We start from the raw sequence: 15,571 nt of genomic DNA, 5'->3' as shown, positions 1-15,571 counted from the left end.
TGCAGACCCACAGGTTTCGAGTCAAAGCGGGGTCCTGGGACCAGCAGCATCAGCGCGACTCTGGTTAGGAATGCAGGCTCTCGGGCCCCACCCCAGCTGTCCTGTGTGAGAACGTGCCATTGAACAAGAGGTCCCGTGATTTTCATGTGTGTCCACGTTTCAGAAGCCCTGCTGGAGACTGGGGGTTCTCACACTTCCAGGTGCACGGAACCCCGAGGGCTGGTGGGAACACAGGTGCAGCCCCCTCCACGGGTGCTGAGTCAGGTGTGGGGCAGGCAGGGCCCAAGGCTCTGCATTTTCAGCAAGTGCCCAGGCCTGGCCCATGTTCGCTCTCTGATCTAGTGTCAGACTTGGCTGCAAGACGCCTTCCTCAGGCCCTCGTCAGCGTCGGACTGGGCCGTGATGTGGCTGGAACAGCAGGTTGAGACTCGCTGCCCGAGTCCTGGGGCTCCGCCCTGTTCACTGCACCGGAGAACGCGCCAGGGACATCCTGCTGCGGCTGGGAGCCACTGAAACACCCGCGCGTGGGCAGGCGCTTGGCTACATGCAGAGCACACAGACTTTATTCAGCAGTTACGGCAGGACGTCACGAGAATGGGCTGCACAAAGTCTGAGAGCACACGATCACAGCCACTCAGGCCGGGCCCCCAGCCTGCCCCCACCAGAGAGGTCCGGGCTGCTCCCAGCACCCATGCACGGTTAGCTGGGACCTAACTGTCTCCTCTGCACCCATGCCCCCTCCACCTGCTCTGCCTGCCCCAGCCAGGGGCCGCAGGGGAGAGGGCCGGGCTTGGTTCCCCTGCCTCTTCCTTCTCAAGGCCTCCTGGGGGCAGTGGGGCACCTTCCACTCCCCAAGGTCCCCAGTCCCCATGAGCCTGCTCCTCTTTTGCTTCAAGGCCTTTTCCTCAGTGGGAGTGAACATGGTCTCAGTAAAAACAGGTGCTATTTATAGAGCACTATGCACTTACCAAGTATTAGCCCCGCTCCCACCCCGCCCCAGCAAGCAGACAGGGAACAAGGTGTCCTTAGGATGGGACCAGGTAGCCACAGGGACAGTGCACAAAGGGACAGACCAGGCCCAGGAGCTATGGGGGCCCAGTGGAGAAGGTCAGATTTTATCTTAGTTCTAATTCAGGGTACGCCCCAGCAACGGGCAGAACTGATACAGTGAAAACCATCTGAGATGTGTGTGACACACGTGTCTCCATGCGTGACCCTTCGCGATGCGTCCCTAACCGTTTGTGACCTTCCTCCCGGCTCTCTGACCTGGGCAGCGCTGCCCGGGCGAGGAAAGGTCAAACCCCAGGTAGACAGCAGATGTGCCAACAGGGGAGGGGAGGGGAGGGGAGGGGTGGGCTCACCTGGAGAGGGAGGGACCGTGTCAGAGTGTGGAGTCCCCCCACTTGGGGCCTCTTCAAAGGCGAATGGGGGTTGGGGGAGCTGACTGAGGGGGCTTGTGGCAGTGGCTGGGCTGTACAGAGGGACAGATGGCTGGGCGGTGGGACTGAGGGGGCTTGTGGCAATGGCTGGGCTGTACAGACGGATGGCTGGCCGGGGCGGATGGCCCCGCCCAGGTGGGCCCTCCTGTGGGGTGTCACGCGCCACCTTGCCCAAAGTGTCGAGGTGGCAGTTGGTTCAAGCTGAGCCGCGGGGCTGGCGCTCACACCGTGTAAGTCTTGACGGGCTTGTAGAGGGGCGGCAGCAGCCCGCGGTGCTCACGGACGACCTCCAGGTACTCAGACGGGGTCTCCAGCAGGAAGGGCCCACAGCACATCTGGCGGAACATGGCCCCAGTGGGCGGCTCCGGGTCCTTGTCAGACACGGGGGGAGAGTCAAAATCAGCCACCTATGCTGCACAAAACCCCGCTGGCCAGTCGCCCGCCCCCGGGAGCCCCGTAAGGTGGCCGTACAGCTTAGCTGCCTGGTGGCGGCGCGCACTAAAGCACCTTCCTGGTACCACGCGGCACAGCGCGGCGCCCTGGGCTTTTCTGCTCCCTGGGGCTCCCTCTTTCAGTCGCCCTCTCCCTTACCAGCTCATGGGCACAGCTGCCAGGCAAGGGGCGGGCACAGAAGGCAAGTCAAACAGAAGAAGCCATCCCAGCCATTCTCCCTGGTGTGTGGATGGCTCTCGGGTGCCTCGGCCCCAGCCCCAGGGCCTTGCGCTCGGATCCAGACCCCTGGCAAGCCCCCTGGCCTGGCCGCCCAGCCCTCTCCATCCCCATCCTCTCGGGGCCCAGGGGTCTGCCCCCCCTTCCGGAGCACCCACGTCCACCATGTCCTTCTGGTGAGTGGCGCTCCTCAGGGTCATGTACATGATGAAGGCCAGCATCATGGTGATAAGCGTGGCGCAGGGCAAAGCGAAGACGGCCGGCTGGATGCCTGTGGGGGAGAAAGGGCGAGGTCACGGGCCTGCGTGTTCGTGCCGAATGCCAGCTCTCCGGAGGTCGCGGTGGGGGTGGGGGGAGAGAACCCCACCAGAGCTTTTCCCTGTGTACAGGCCTCCCACTTGGGCGGCTTCTGAAGGCAAAGCTAGGATTTCACGAAGACCAAGTTGGCGAGCGCAAGGGTTTTAGAATAAATACGTCCACAAGTGTTGATAGTGACTTCCAACGGGTGTAGCCGAGGTCCCCACCCTGAGTGCGGGCTGGACTTAGGGACGTGCTCCTAGTTAACAGCATGTGACAGGGGTGACGGCATAGGACTTCCACGTCGAGGCCAGGAAAGACATCGCAGCTTGCTCCTTGCTCTCTCTCGGGTGACTTGCGCTGGGGAAGGGACGCCGTGCTGAGAGGGCACCCAAGCCCCCCTGTGACCTCTGCTGCAGCTCTTTGCCCCCTGGCAGCTCTGGGACCTCTCACTGGTCCTATTGTCAGGAAGCCACAGGGTGGAGCGGGAAGAGCCCAGGGTCTAAAGGTGGGTGGTCCTGGGTTCAAATCCCGGCTCTGACCAGGCTACCGGAGGCTAATGCTGACCCCAGAGCCTGCCGCGGGGATGCGACCAGGTGAGGCGTGGACATGACAGGTGCATGGCAGGTGACTAGCAGGTGTGTGTCCCCTCCACTCTCAGCCAGCTCAGCCCTTTTCCCTGGTGCCCACACATCAGAATCTGCCTGTCCCTCAAGGTCAGCCAGGGCCTGAAGTGAAGTGCAGCCTCCGTTCAAGGGCTCATAGGGACTGGGGACTGGAGGGGACGGCGCCAACCTTGGGGACAGGGCCACTGGGAGGGCGCTCCCTTTGGTACTATACAGGGGGCATCTGAAAGGCCACCCCAGAGAGTTTTTGGATGCAGCTTTCTATTCTACGTAAGGAGGCACTTTTCTTGGATCCAGAAGCGTCCCCTTGGAAACAAAGGGGCAAACCTAACGCGGCCACCAGCTACGGTGACTGTGAGCCAGCGGCTGGGGCTGGTTGGCCTCGGAGAAGAGGGTCCCAGGAGAACACGCCGGGCATCCCTATGCCCGAGAGGGACTGCACTGCGCACTTTCTGAGCCGCTCACACTCCCTGGGACCCCCCGCAGCCCTGGGAATCCCATAGTCACCCAGGGGCTGCTGGTCTGAGGGGTGGCAACCGTGCCGTGGGGGACAGAGGCCCTGCACTGTGTGAGGGAGACAAGGATTAATAGGGGTGCATTGTGATCACGGTGGCTCATTCCATGTGGGAGTGTTTGTGTGGGGACTTGTGTGGCATTGGTAACATGGAAGGGACATTGATGGCAATGGTGGTGGCAGCAAGAGAGCAGAGACGCTGGGGCGGCGCGGCGGTGGTGGCCTCGGCTCGTGGGGCTGGCAGAAGGGGTGTCACTGAGAAGGCCACGGGTGTAGGACCCCAGACTCTCCGCGGGTTCTGGGTGGTGCCGGGAGGACTGTCACCAGTGCGTGTGGGTGTGGCAGCAGCCGTGCCGGTCCGCGTGGCTGGTGGCGGCAGGTCAGCTGCTGTTGCTGAGGGGGTGGTGCTGGTGACATCTGGTCGGAGAAGGGGATGGGCTGTCGGTCAGTGGTGTCGGGTGGGGTCAGTAGGGTTAGTGATGATTCTAGTGCTGGTGGCTTGGGTGCTGGTGGCTGGGGCGGAGGGCCTGGTGGCGGGATTGGCTGGTGTCTGCTGTCTGCGTGGCTCTGAAGCAGACGGGGACGCGTCACTTACTGGAGGGCCACACCTGGACCCTGTGGTACTGATGTGTCTTGCTGATGACATTCTCAGCCCGGATGCTGAAGCAGTAGTCCCCAGGGTCCCTGAAGATGTGGGTCAAGTTGTATGCTGTGCTAGCCACTGACACCGGGTGACACTCCCCTTCCTCCAGCGGCAGGCACTCGGGCTTGAGGCGCCAGCACACAGTCAGCGGGGGGCTGCGGGGAGATGGGGGCGCACGTCAGACGTGGCTCAGCGAGGAGTGTGAGCATGAACCACGCCCGAGAAAGGCCAAGTGGCCACGAACTTCAGTGCCCTTCCCAGGACAGAACACCCAGCTGTCCTGGCCGCCACTGCACACCTTCCAGACTGGGGCAGAGAACAAGATGCAGAGGTGGGCCCAGACCCTGAGGGGACCGCAAGGCAGGGAGACAGACAGAGCCACACACAGACTGCGGGCTGCCCGATGACACACGCAGCGTGCTGGGCAAGCCTCCTGAGGGGGGTGGCAGCTGAGGAGGATCGGAAGGGGCACCTCAGCTTGCGATGCATTTAGAGGGGACACGGGCGTTCCGCGTCATCTGCCTGCCACAGCACAGGCTCAGGGCCGCCCGAGGAACGCCCCGTGGGATTCCCATCTCACACAGGGCCAGGCTCACGTGACATTCATATTCCTCGGTCTGGTCTGCCAGGCCTGCGAGGCCTCCCAGCCCCTCTCCGAGCATGAAGCGCCCACCTCCAAAGCCCCTGAAAGCTTAGAAGCCACTCCTTCCTCGGCCACTCTGCCCAGGCTCCGTCCCGCCCTGCTCCCCCTGGGTGCGTCCCCGTGGTGGGGGCGGGCGGGTGGTCGTCCCGTGCGAGGCCTTGCAGGGCTGGGCTGTGCTGCTGACCTCTGCCGCTCTGTCTGCCCTCACAGGGCACACCCCGGCCTCCCTGCAGCTCGTCGCCTATGACAGACTCAGCTTCATGCCATTCTTGCCGAGCGCCGGGCCACGTCCTACCCAAGAGGGCTTGCTGTCCAGAGGGCTGAAGAGCAGGCCCAGGTCACAGGAATGCCCCCTCGCTTGCCTTGATGCCCCGAAAGACCCGGGCCCCCTCCCCCGGACCCTGAGAACGGAGCTGTGCTCAGAGCGCTCCCACAGCAGACAAGGGGCTAGGAGGCATCGTTCTTCCAGGAGCCCCCAGATGCGGGGCTCCTCGGGGTCAGGAGCAGGCTCGGGGTCACCTGAGGGAGCAAGCAGGCAGGGCTATAGGCCACACACAGCGCACTCCGGGGTTCTCTTACCTCCCCAGGAAGTTCAAGGTCACTGTCATCTTTTGGAAGGTCTGAATGTGGGTCGGCCCCAAGACCTGGATGCCTCCAAGAGTTTCTGAAAGTCAGAGGACCCCATTAAACCTGGAGGCTAAGGACAGACGTCTCAGGACTCTCAGGGCCCGGGCTGTGGGACTACCCCCCGCACCAAAGCCAGGGGGCCGATGGGCTCCGGTGTTTCCTCCCTGTGCGACAGACAGACCCAGTCCGCTGCGCCCCTGACCAGAGGCCGATGTGGCCAGGTAACGAGAAGCACTCAACCGGCACCAGGACCCGGAGACCCACCCTGCAGCTTCAGCGAGGTGGAGAAGTCCCCCGTCTTCTGCACGACGCCTTCCCCGGCACCCCGTATCGTCTGTTCCCACTCCGCCACCACTCTGAGCTTCACGGTGAAGGTCCCGATGATGGAGTAGTTATAACAGACCACAGGGTGTTCAGTAACCATCTGGGTGCTGCCAAGGACAGGGAGGAGACAGATGACAGAAGAGACTCACGGGACTTCTTAGAGTCAAGGGGGGCTGTGCAGCGACACGCCCTGGCTACCAGTTCCTCGGGACCAAGCCTGCCATCCCAGCGGCAGCTCCCAAGTCTCGGCGTCCCTCGGGGCCAGACACTCCTCCGCTCAAAGAGGGTGCGTCGGAGCTCAGGGGCCACCAGCCAGCTCCTCAGGCTCATCAAAGGCTCAGTGACCTGTCACCACCCCCTGCCACCCCGTGGCACTTACAGGCTCAGCAGGTGGGACCAGAGGGGCTCAAGTGGGCGAGGGGTCTCCACTGCGTGACCTTGGGGTGTCTGTGAGCTGCCTGACGCCTGCAGTCTGGCTTGTGTGGAGAGGAGGAGGACAGAGGAACAAAGCCGGAGCAGGTGCCTCCAAAGTCAAACGGAGAAAAACCCTTCCCACCGTGACCTTCCCTAAAGGGCCGGCTGGTGCACCAGTGCTCTCTGCCAGGCTGCAGGCTCACCGCCGTCCCCATACCCCCCAAGCTTAGCGCAGAGCAGGCGCTCCAGGAATGTGTGGGGTGAGAGTGAGTGGGTGAAAGGGGGACAGCGCAGAGTGCCCCGCCTGGGAGGTCGGGGCCGTGGCCGCGCGCCGAGGCTTTGGGGCACTGTGGGGGCGAGGACGTACCCGTCTCCGAAGTCCCAGCTGTAGAGAAACGAGGCGGTCTTGAAGAAGTTGCTCGGGTCATGGAGGAGGAAGGAGACCGTAAGGACGGTCTTGGTAAGATAGGAGCTGGGCCAGGGCAGGGACGTGTTCTGGGTGACAGTGAGGTTCCCCACAACAGACTCTGGGGGAGAGAGACCAAGGGAGGGAAGGTCCACCAAGGTGTCCGGAGGGCGGAGCCAGGGGTGACGACAGGTGCCCGCAGGCAGAGCAGCCTCTCCCCTGCCTGACCTTCCGGCTGCCAGAGCCAGGGGGACGGGGAGAGGGGAGCCTGCAGGTCACTGTCCGCAGAGGCACGTGGCCCCAAAGGGATTGCGCCCGCTGTGCGGATACTGTGGGAGACCCACGCACGTGGGACAGGCATAGCCTCACACCTGCGCCCCTTCCGCCAGGGTCCGGGGCTTTCTGACACACAAGATGCCCAGAAGCAGAAGGAGATGCCCAGGCTTTGAAAGAAACTTCTGGGAGATATTTCAAAGGATTCGATGAGCCTTTAAAACAACGTGATCAGTTCTACGGACCCCATCTCCACCCCCAACATGCTGGGCTGGGTGGGGACCTCCGTCTGTGTCCTTCGCTAAAAAAAACGGAAGAGCTGGTATTTTTTCACCACAGAAGCGGAGAGTAAGGCCTGCCCGTCAGGCTCATGTGGAAAACGCTGCCAAGTACAACGAAAAGAAAAGAAACGTCCTATCACTCAAATACAACCGTTGACACTTTTGAAGAACTACAAAGTGTCGGAGTGTGTGTGTGTCTGTTTATCAAACACAGTTAATCAACTGGTTATAAAACTTGTCTTGCTTTTTAAAACTTTACAAGCATGAGTGTTCTCCTAGGACACGACAACGTCTATGAAAAAGGTCATTATTATTCATTATACAAATTACATCCATACACTTAATTGTTCCCCTTATGGTTGCAGACCGAGCTTGTTTATATTTTCTTCTGCTGTTACAAACGCCACTGCAACGGACACCTTTGCGCATGAGGCGTTACCCGAATGGAGGTTTATTTCCTGAAGACGAACTCTTATTTAAGAGACTGTGAACTCCAAGAGAGCAGGGACTTCTCAGAAGGAGAGAGGGGGCGGGGGAGAAAGAGAGAATGAGGATTGGATGGGCCGGAGAGTAAAACAATTGATACCTATCGATCAGCCCCGCTCCGATGGGCTATATTAGTTTATACCCCCAGGTGCGATATGTACTCTCAGTGACCATTTCAGCACAACCCTGTGGCAGAGGGGGTCACTATTTTCTGATCCTTTGTTAACTCAACGGATAACCGAGAAGGAACCAAGGGTCTAATTTGCGTGTCTGTGATTGCTCTTTGGGCTGGATGGTTTTCTCTGCACCCAGAGCCTGAAGGCAGGTGCACAGACAGGAGAGGCCCTCACCTGTGATGGAGAGGACCAGGAGGCTCCTCGCCATGGGCTGGCACGTCCAGCAGTCGGCGGCCGTGACCCAGACAGCGACGGGGAAGTCCCCAGGCGCGGTCCCCACAGCACGGACAGTGGAGCTGAAGGCCTCATCTGTCTTCCCCGTGAGCACCAGCGGGGCGTGGATCCAGTGGAAACGGTAGAAGTGGGTGTCGGCGGGCAGGACCAGGCTGCCGTTGTCCCTGGGCACCAGGCTCGCCGTGAGGGTCACCTCCGCCCCCGTGGTGGCAGGACTATCAGTGAGCAGGCGAAGTTCATACAGGCCTAGGAGCCCAAAAACAGACACTGCGTTTCAGGAGGGGATGTGGCAAGGAGCCCACCGCTACCCTCTGAGCTGGCTTCTGTTATTCTGTTTCATAGGGGGGAAACTGAGGCCCAGGCAGCTCAAGTGACTTGCCCAAGAGGCATATGGCCAGTTCATCGTTGTGCTGGGAGTCAAACCCAGGCCCAGCCGACTCCGACTCCCACGCCCTTCCCAGTGTCCTCGATTTATGTCACAAAGCCTGTGCATGGCGTGGGGCTGGCCTGCCTGGACTTAATCTCAGCTCTGATGGATGACTGTCCACCCGTGTCTCAGGAGGAACCGCGGCCGCCACTGCTGAGACGCCTTGACTTGTGAAGGTCCACTCTGATCTGAGCCAAGCCCCTTCCTTCTCTCTTGGTCTGAGTTTACACTTATAATGTGAGAGGTTCTAGATCTGGCCCTGCCCAGCGTGGCAGCCACCAGCCACCTGTGACCGAGGGTCACCACGTCGGACAGGAGGGACACAGAATATCTTCATTATCACAGAAGGTTCCGTCAGGCGGTGTTGTGCTCTGTGACCTCCGGCGTTCCTGCCGGGGCCAACGCTGGAACTTTGTGATTCCAGCTGGGCCGACTCCTCGGGGAACTTGACCTGAAATACCGGGGGTGCCGCTCTTACAGGGAACCCCGGCATTAGTCTTACAGGTTGCTAGTGGTGCACGGGGCCTTCAGCATATGAAAGGGAGGCATTTCAAATGGTGCTCCCCCCCCACCCCCGCAACCACCACATTGAAGGTAAGACTAGCTGCCACCCAAAAATAAAGTACAAAACAAAAAATAAAAATATTGTCTTAAAGCCCCAGCCAGTGTGGCTCAGTCGGGGTGCTAAGGAAGGCAGCCAACGGATGTTTCTCTCTCACGCGTGTTTCTTCCCCTCCCCTTCCCCCTCTCCTTCCCCTCGCTCTAAAATCAAAAGCAAAAATAAAATTGCCCTGACCAGCATGGCTCAGTGGGCGGGGCATCGTCCCGCAAAGGAAAAGGTGGCCGGTTCGATTCCCAGTCAGGGCACACGCCTGGGTTGCAGGTCTGGTCCCCAGCTGGGGCACGTTTGAAAGACAACTGACCGATGTTTCTCTCCCTCTCTTTCTCCTTCCCATCCCCTCTCTCTAAAAATAAATAAAATTTAAAGTACATATTTTATTAAAATTAAAATAATAAATAATAACTATTGTTACCAGATTTGGGCATTTTTTACCTTTTTTATTTTTTTACTCACTTGAGGACATCTTTTTTTTTTTTTTCTTTGCTTTTAAAGAGATAGAAAGAGGAAGAGAAAGAAACAATGATACAAAAGAGAAGCACAGAAGGTTGCCTCCTGTACATGCCCATACTGGGCTTCACATGTGCTCAGGCCAGGGAATGACCCCGCAACTCAGGTACGTGCCCTGACCGGGAATCGAACCCATGACCTTCAGTTACAGGCTGATGCTCCAACCACTAAGCCACACCGGCCAGGGCTCCTACTATTTCTTTTTTAAACCATGCTCTTCTGGGATTATACAGTCTATTGCTTTTTTCGATTCTGAATCATAAGCATTTTCCTAAGTCATTATTCTTCAGGTCATTATTCTGCTTTAGATAGCTGCATATTTTATCATATAAACAAGGTAAAATTTTTTGAATAAGGCTTGTTTCCATCATAAAATTCATACATAGGCATAAAGAATATAAAAGGTGTCCTATTATCCTACCTCCAAAGACAAATGTTGCTATCATGTTGCCATCTTCAGGTCTCTTTTTCATGCATAAAAACTTTTAATTTAGTTCTAATAACACTCTGCACAATTTTGAGTTATTTTATTTTCACAGGATAACGTATCAAATGTGTGTCCCTATCAAGAACACGACGGCTCGCTTGGTAACTGTTTCCTGTGATTTGTAACCTTCCTCTGCAGGTGAGATTCCTGAAGGGCCCGAGGTGCACCTGCTGCAGCGCACACCTGCGTGGGAGGGGGCGGCTGCCAGCTCGGGTCACTCTTCCCCGACTTCCCGGCCCCAGGCGCCCCCTCCAGGGCCTTCAAGTGCCTCCTAAATGCTAATGGAACCTGGTAACAGACCTACTCCCTGGGCGCTGCACCTGCTCTGAACAATTAATCAAAGTTAAGGACTCAACTTTAATTAACACTATAAATCCCATTCCTCAATTGCACTAGCCACATTTCAAGGGTTTAAGAGCCTTAAGTAGTTATTAACTATCCTTCTGGACAGCTTAGCTCCAGAACATTTCCTGGTATTGTTCTAGACCCTCTGGATTTCTCTCCTCCCCAAAACCTACCCTTCCCTTCACTCAGCACTCTTAGTTGGGGTCAGAGGATCCAACTGCCCCCAGACTCAATACCCAGGCCTCTGCCACCCTAGCTCCTCTTCTCTAGGGACGCTCACCTCCTCTGCATCACTGCTAACATCACTTAAGCCCTGTCTGGCCCTTGGCCTCCAGCCCTGCCCCACTCTGGGCCACCTCTCACAACAGGCTCCTTGCACAGGTTAAGCAGGTAACCCGATCCCTGCCAGTCTCAGGGTGAAGTGCAGATGCACATCTTGGCACACCCACGCTGTAGCTGGCCACTGTGACTCATGCAGCCCCCTCCATGCTGACCTTCCCAGCCTCAGGGCCTTTGCACATGCTTTCCCTGCTGCCCTTCTCCACCTATCTCTGCTCGGATATACTGTCTTCTGGGAGGCCTTTCCTGAACCCCTCACCTCCTTGGTGCTCTCTCCACAGCCTAAGCACACAGTTGTCCCTGCCCCACGTTGGGATAATGATTTTCTCATGTTCCCCACGGCACTGCAAGCTCTTTTGGGCAGCAGGCATCTCCATTCCCCTATGCCGAGCAAAGTGCTTAGCACATAGCAGGTGTTCAACACTGCTGCCACCGAGTGGCACCTGCAGAGAAGGGTCTGGCAGAGGGACCACCCCACCAAAGGTGTGGGACCCAGAAGTGCAGACGTGCTTCCTACCCTCAGGGAGCTCATGAGAGGCCTGCGGGACTCAGCAAAACTGGGAGGTGAGTGGGTGTGTCCTCAACTGTCCCCATTCGGCTTGTGGTAATGCCGCCTGTCCCCACTGCTGTGGCCTTTCCCCTCGCCCATGTCCCAGATGGGTTTCCCGATGCTGTGCAGAAGCTTCCCCAACAAGATAAGGTGTGTGTTTTACACTGAGGGACTGAGCCCGCTGAGCCCCCCGGGGTCACGCTACTGCCTGTGGCCACAGCGCAGATCAGCCCCACGAGGCTGAGTGCTATCCTCTCTCCCTCTGCTGGGAGGTGGCGTTAGGCCAGGCTGCACAGAAAAAAGTGCTCTGATAGGAGGCCACAACCTCCCTTCTCCCTCTTGCTCCTGCCCACCCCCAGGCAAGGGCCAGAGTGGGGCTGGCAGGTGGGGGGCACACTTGGCTGGCCACGTGGTAACGGCCACCTAGCATCTGCAGAGAGATGGGCGCATGTCAGCACAACGCGGATCTGTTGCCGGGGGACTGGGACCAGGAGGGGCTGCAGGCAGGCTCCGCTGGAAGGAGGGGTGTGGGGGGAGGGGGGCTGTGGCCGCAGCAGGTGTTATGGCAGATGCTGGCACAGCTCCTGGCAGACCCCTACCTGTCCAGACACAAGAAGCCTCCAAGGGCCCTTTTGCTTAAGCATTTTTTAAAGCAGTTGTTTCAGTTCCTGGGGGAAGCTGTCCCTCTTCCTGAGGGCCCTGGGAAGTGTCCAGGACATTCAGGCTGAAAGGGACCACGAAGGCTTTGCCACATGCGGCTCAAGGAACCCAGCCCGGGTCCCGTTACCCTACCCGTCCAGATCCATCTTTCTAAGTTTGAGAGCCCAAGTGACAGAGCAGTCAAGGCAGGGCGTAGGGGACACCACAGGGATGCCGCAGAGCCAGGGGCCAAAGTAAAAAGTGACATGACAACGGCCACGAAGCTGGACCCCCGGAGCAGCCCTGCAGCACAGCGTGTGGGGCCCTGAACATTCTAGAAAGTGGCTATAGCCGTCTTTGCACACTGCACATGTAGTCAGCCCCGAACCCTCCCCGGGGTGCCCCTGAAGTCTGGGTAATACAAACTGGAGTTAATGGTTCAGGACGGAACTTCTGACCTCAACCCCTGGGGTAGGAAGCAGGCCGTTCAGGATGACCCAGACCCAGGGAGGCGGCAAGGGCGTCTGAGCCTTTATTTCTCTCCTATGGGTGTCGCCCAGTCCCATTCCCAGCGCTTTTGACCATATCGTGGGTGTAATAGGCCAGGCTGGGAACCACACGTGACTTTTAAAGAATTCACTTTTTTTTTTTTTTTTTTTTTTGGTAATTTAGGCCACGGTGATCATTTCTGGACAGAGAAACCTAATGGACAAGAGACTCCGTTTCTACATGCATCTCTGGAGGTGGGCACGATTCCTGATCAAGCACAATCCCCACAAAATTCTCTTATTTCATCCCTGAGATACAAGCCCTCATCTTACCTTGTGGCTTTTACTACACAAAACTGCCCTCCTCTCTCTCCCATTCTTTTAAGGTGGGGAGCAGGTGGGGGAAATGAAATCGCTGGATAATATTTAACACACACCCCCTATTAGCTGTCCTCGTCCCAACTGTTCCCCAACAACTCTCCAATCTGGGTCCTTTTTTTGTCGCCAAAACGAGGCAGAAAAGTTGGTGCTGGCTTTCCAGAAATGGGGCAGTGGGGATGGTAGAATCGTAACCAGCAACTCGGGGTGGGACCCTGTGGTCCCTGCTCAGGGTCCATTTTGGAAATCATTCCCAGAGAGGAAATGGCAGACTGGCCTTCTGGGCTTTAGAATCGCATCCTCCCCGAAGCCAACACAAACGGGTTGGAAAGGCTTTCCAGATACAGCGACGTTTTAGAGCAAAAAAAGCTGTTCCGCGGGCGATCTGGCCACTCTCCGTGGGGGGCTGCGGCGTGATGACCAACCCCGCACACACCTGGTCTCCACGCACTGTCCGCCCCACCCCCATCAGCTGCGAGGTCCCTAAGAATCGGGATGAATTCTCGGGCTACCGCGCGCCCGGTTCCCAGGGCAGGGCCGACCTATAGATGGCAGCAGGAACCAAGGGGCGCGGGGAGCCCCCCTCAAGGGGCGAGGTGATTTCTGGGGACAGCGGTGAAGGGAGAGTAGAGGGCCTCGCGGCGGTGTCCCCTCCGCAGCGCGGTGCAGGGACTCCGGGAAGGTGGGAGGTGCGCGCAGGCGGCACGGCGCCAGCTCCACAGCCCAGGCTCCCGGCGAGGCCCCGGGTGCGCTGGGGCTTTGGGAGGGAGACGGCCCGCGGGCGCAGCGCCTTACCTGCGGCCACCACAGCTGGGGCCAAGGGCAGGAGGCAGGGGAGCCAGAGGATGCGGCTGACACGCGGCCAGATGGCTGGGGCCATGGCGGCTCCGGGAGCAGCAGGAGCTCCAAAGAACGTGGCTCGACTCGGCGGCGCCGGCCGCTCCTCTGGACGAAAGGAGCGGGCTGTGCGGGGAGATGCGCGCTCGGCACTCGCTCTTCCTAGCTCTGGGACACGGGGTTGCCACGCGCCGCCGCCTCTTACAGACAGCCGCACAGACCCCAGCCCACGTCAGCTGCTCAGCGCCTCCTCCCTGCGCCCCTTCCTCCCCTCCCCGCACCCTCCTCTTCTCCTCGGTCTTCCCCTCCGCTCCCCGGGCCGCGCTCCTCCAATCTGCTCCCCCTCCCGCGCCCCTCTCTCCCCACGTTTCTCCAGTTTGCGCCCTCTCCCCACACCCGCCTCACAGCCTCTGACTCAGCGTCCCCAGGGGCGCGCAGCACTGCCAAGTCTCGGGCAGGCCCCCTTGGGTTCCTCAGGTGCCTTCTCCGCTCATGACGCACACGGCTTAGAGGTGCATTTCTTGGTTCGAACAACGAAGCACCTACTGTGTGCCAGGCTCTGGACAACCGGCCTGGAAACACCTTCTTTTCCTCTAGAGAGAGGGGCTTGAGCGCAGGGATTGATGTTATTCCTCAGTTTACCCTCTCTGTGCCTGCTGTAAAAAAAATGTTCAGCCTTCCCCAACTTTGGACCTCCTACTTTTGGGGTTTGGTGGGTGGTGGTAGGAGCGGAGAGAACTTGGCTTGCAAGTGGGCCACTTCTTCCCCGGGGAGGGGGTGTTTTGGCCCATTTTATTTCTCCTAGGGAAGAAATAACTGGCACTAAATACATCCACTCACACTCCCAGCACTTCATTGTTGGAAACATGAAACGAGCAAGGAGCATGTTTCCTGAAAGGAGAGCTGGTGTTGCATTAATGCAAGATGTGAAATGCACCACCTGTCTGGGAAGGGATCACAGAAATTTTGGCGAGTTAACGCTGATGCGGAGTGGGGGTCGGAACTGTCAGGAACGGGCCGGACGTGGACCCAGGTCCTGGAATTCGTAGAGGTCCGCACTTTCAAGCTCTGTCCCCTAACATGGTCACCATGGGTTACAGGAACAGCTCACTATTCAGCTCCTTCCATAGATGGAGTCTGTAGGCGAGGCAATGACGGGGGTTGGGGGCGAGCGCCTGCGATGGTTTAAACGGTGTCTTAGGAGTCAGGGGTCCGAAAGACGCCGTGTCCCAGGCAACCGGAGAAAAATAGGGACGCTAAGCTCCGCCTTCCGATGAAGTCTTGAAAGACGCGAGGAAAGGAAAAAAAAAAAAAAAAACTTTATGAACGTTGTACGCAGGCGCAACTTCGCATTGCATCCTGGGAGTTGTAGTATTAGCACGGTATTGCTGCGGGAAGGACTACATTTCCCAAAAAGCCTGCCAAGCCATGCGCGCACCTACACGGGGTTTTAGGAGAGGGGCGGGGAGTTGAGTTACCTGCGCGGCGGTCCGCCGGCCGCCCAAGGCCAAGAGGAAGAAGTTCGGCTACAGTGTTAACCGGAAGCGTCTGGACCGGACTGCTCGCCGGCAGGCTGCCCCGGGGATCGAGGGGCGAGGGGGCGGGGCCCAGGCGGCCACGGGCCTCGGCCGGGACGGGGGCGAGGTGGCAATTCCTCTTCTCCCGTTCTTTGCCGGTTGCTCCCGCATCCGACCTGCCTGCGACCATGCTCATTAAGGCCATAGAAACAATATTAAAACAGAGGAGTAATTCTGCGGGAAGACGAATACTCTGGAACTCTCCGCTCATCCTTCCTCTTACCTGAGATTTCTAACAGTTCTGATTTGAATGGCCAGACGTTTGATACAGAATTCCTTGAGGTCCCGTCGTATCTCAGTGATTCTCGTAAGAATTACTGCCC

General features: G+C 58.5%; 1 protein-coding gene across 1 annotated transcript; it reads right to left on the bottom strand.

The window, feature by feature from the left end:
* Positions 1 to 1,592: 1,592 nt before the first annotated feature.
* On the bottom strand, positions 1,593 to 13,932 carry TMEM130 (transmembrane protein 130). The gene is made up of 8 exons (XM_090289864.1): positions 13,630 to 13,932; positions 7,993 to 8,298; positions 6,564 to 6,723; positions 5,723 to 5,889; positions 5,411 to 5,495; positions 4,141 to 4,343; positions 2,267 to 2,379; positions 1,593 to 1,810 (listed from the first exon to the last, which is right to left on the bottom strand). Exons 1-8 carry the CDS (start codon positions 13,712 to 13,714, stop codon positions 1,661 to 1,663), a joined length of 1,269 nt encoding a protein of 422 aa, XP_090145990.1. The 5' UTR covers positions 13,715 to 13,932; the 3' UTR covers positions 1,593 to 1,660.
* Between the last annotated feature and the right edge of the window lie 1,639 nt (positions 13,933 to 15,571).

This window comes from Furipterus horrens, unplaced genomic scaffold, assembly GCF_987537825.1.
Source record: "Furipterus horrens unplaced genomic scaffold, mFurHor1.1.pri manual_scaffold_10, whole genome shotgun sequence".
Classification (NCBI taxonomy): Eukaryota; Metazoa; Chordata; class Mammalia; order Chiroptera; family Furipteridae; genus Furipterus; species Furipterus horrens.
Note: the sequence above shows the minus strand (reverse complement) of the source record. Positions and strands in the feature narration are given on the sequence as shown.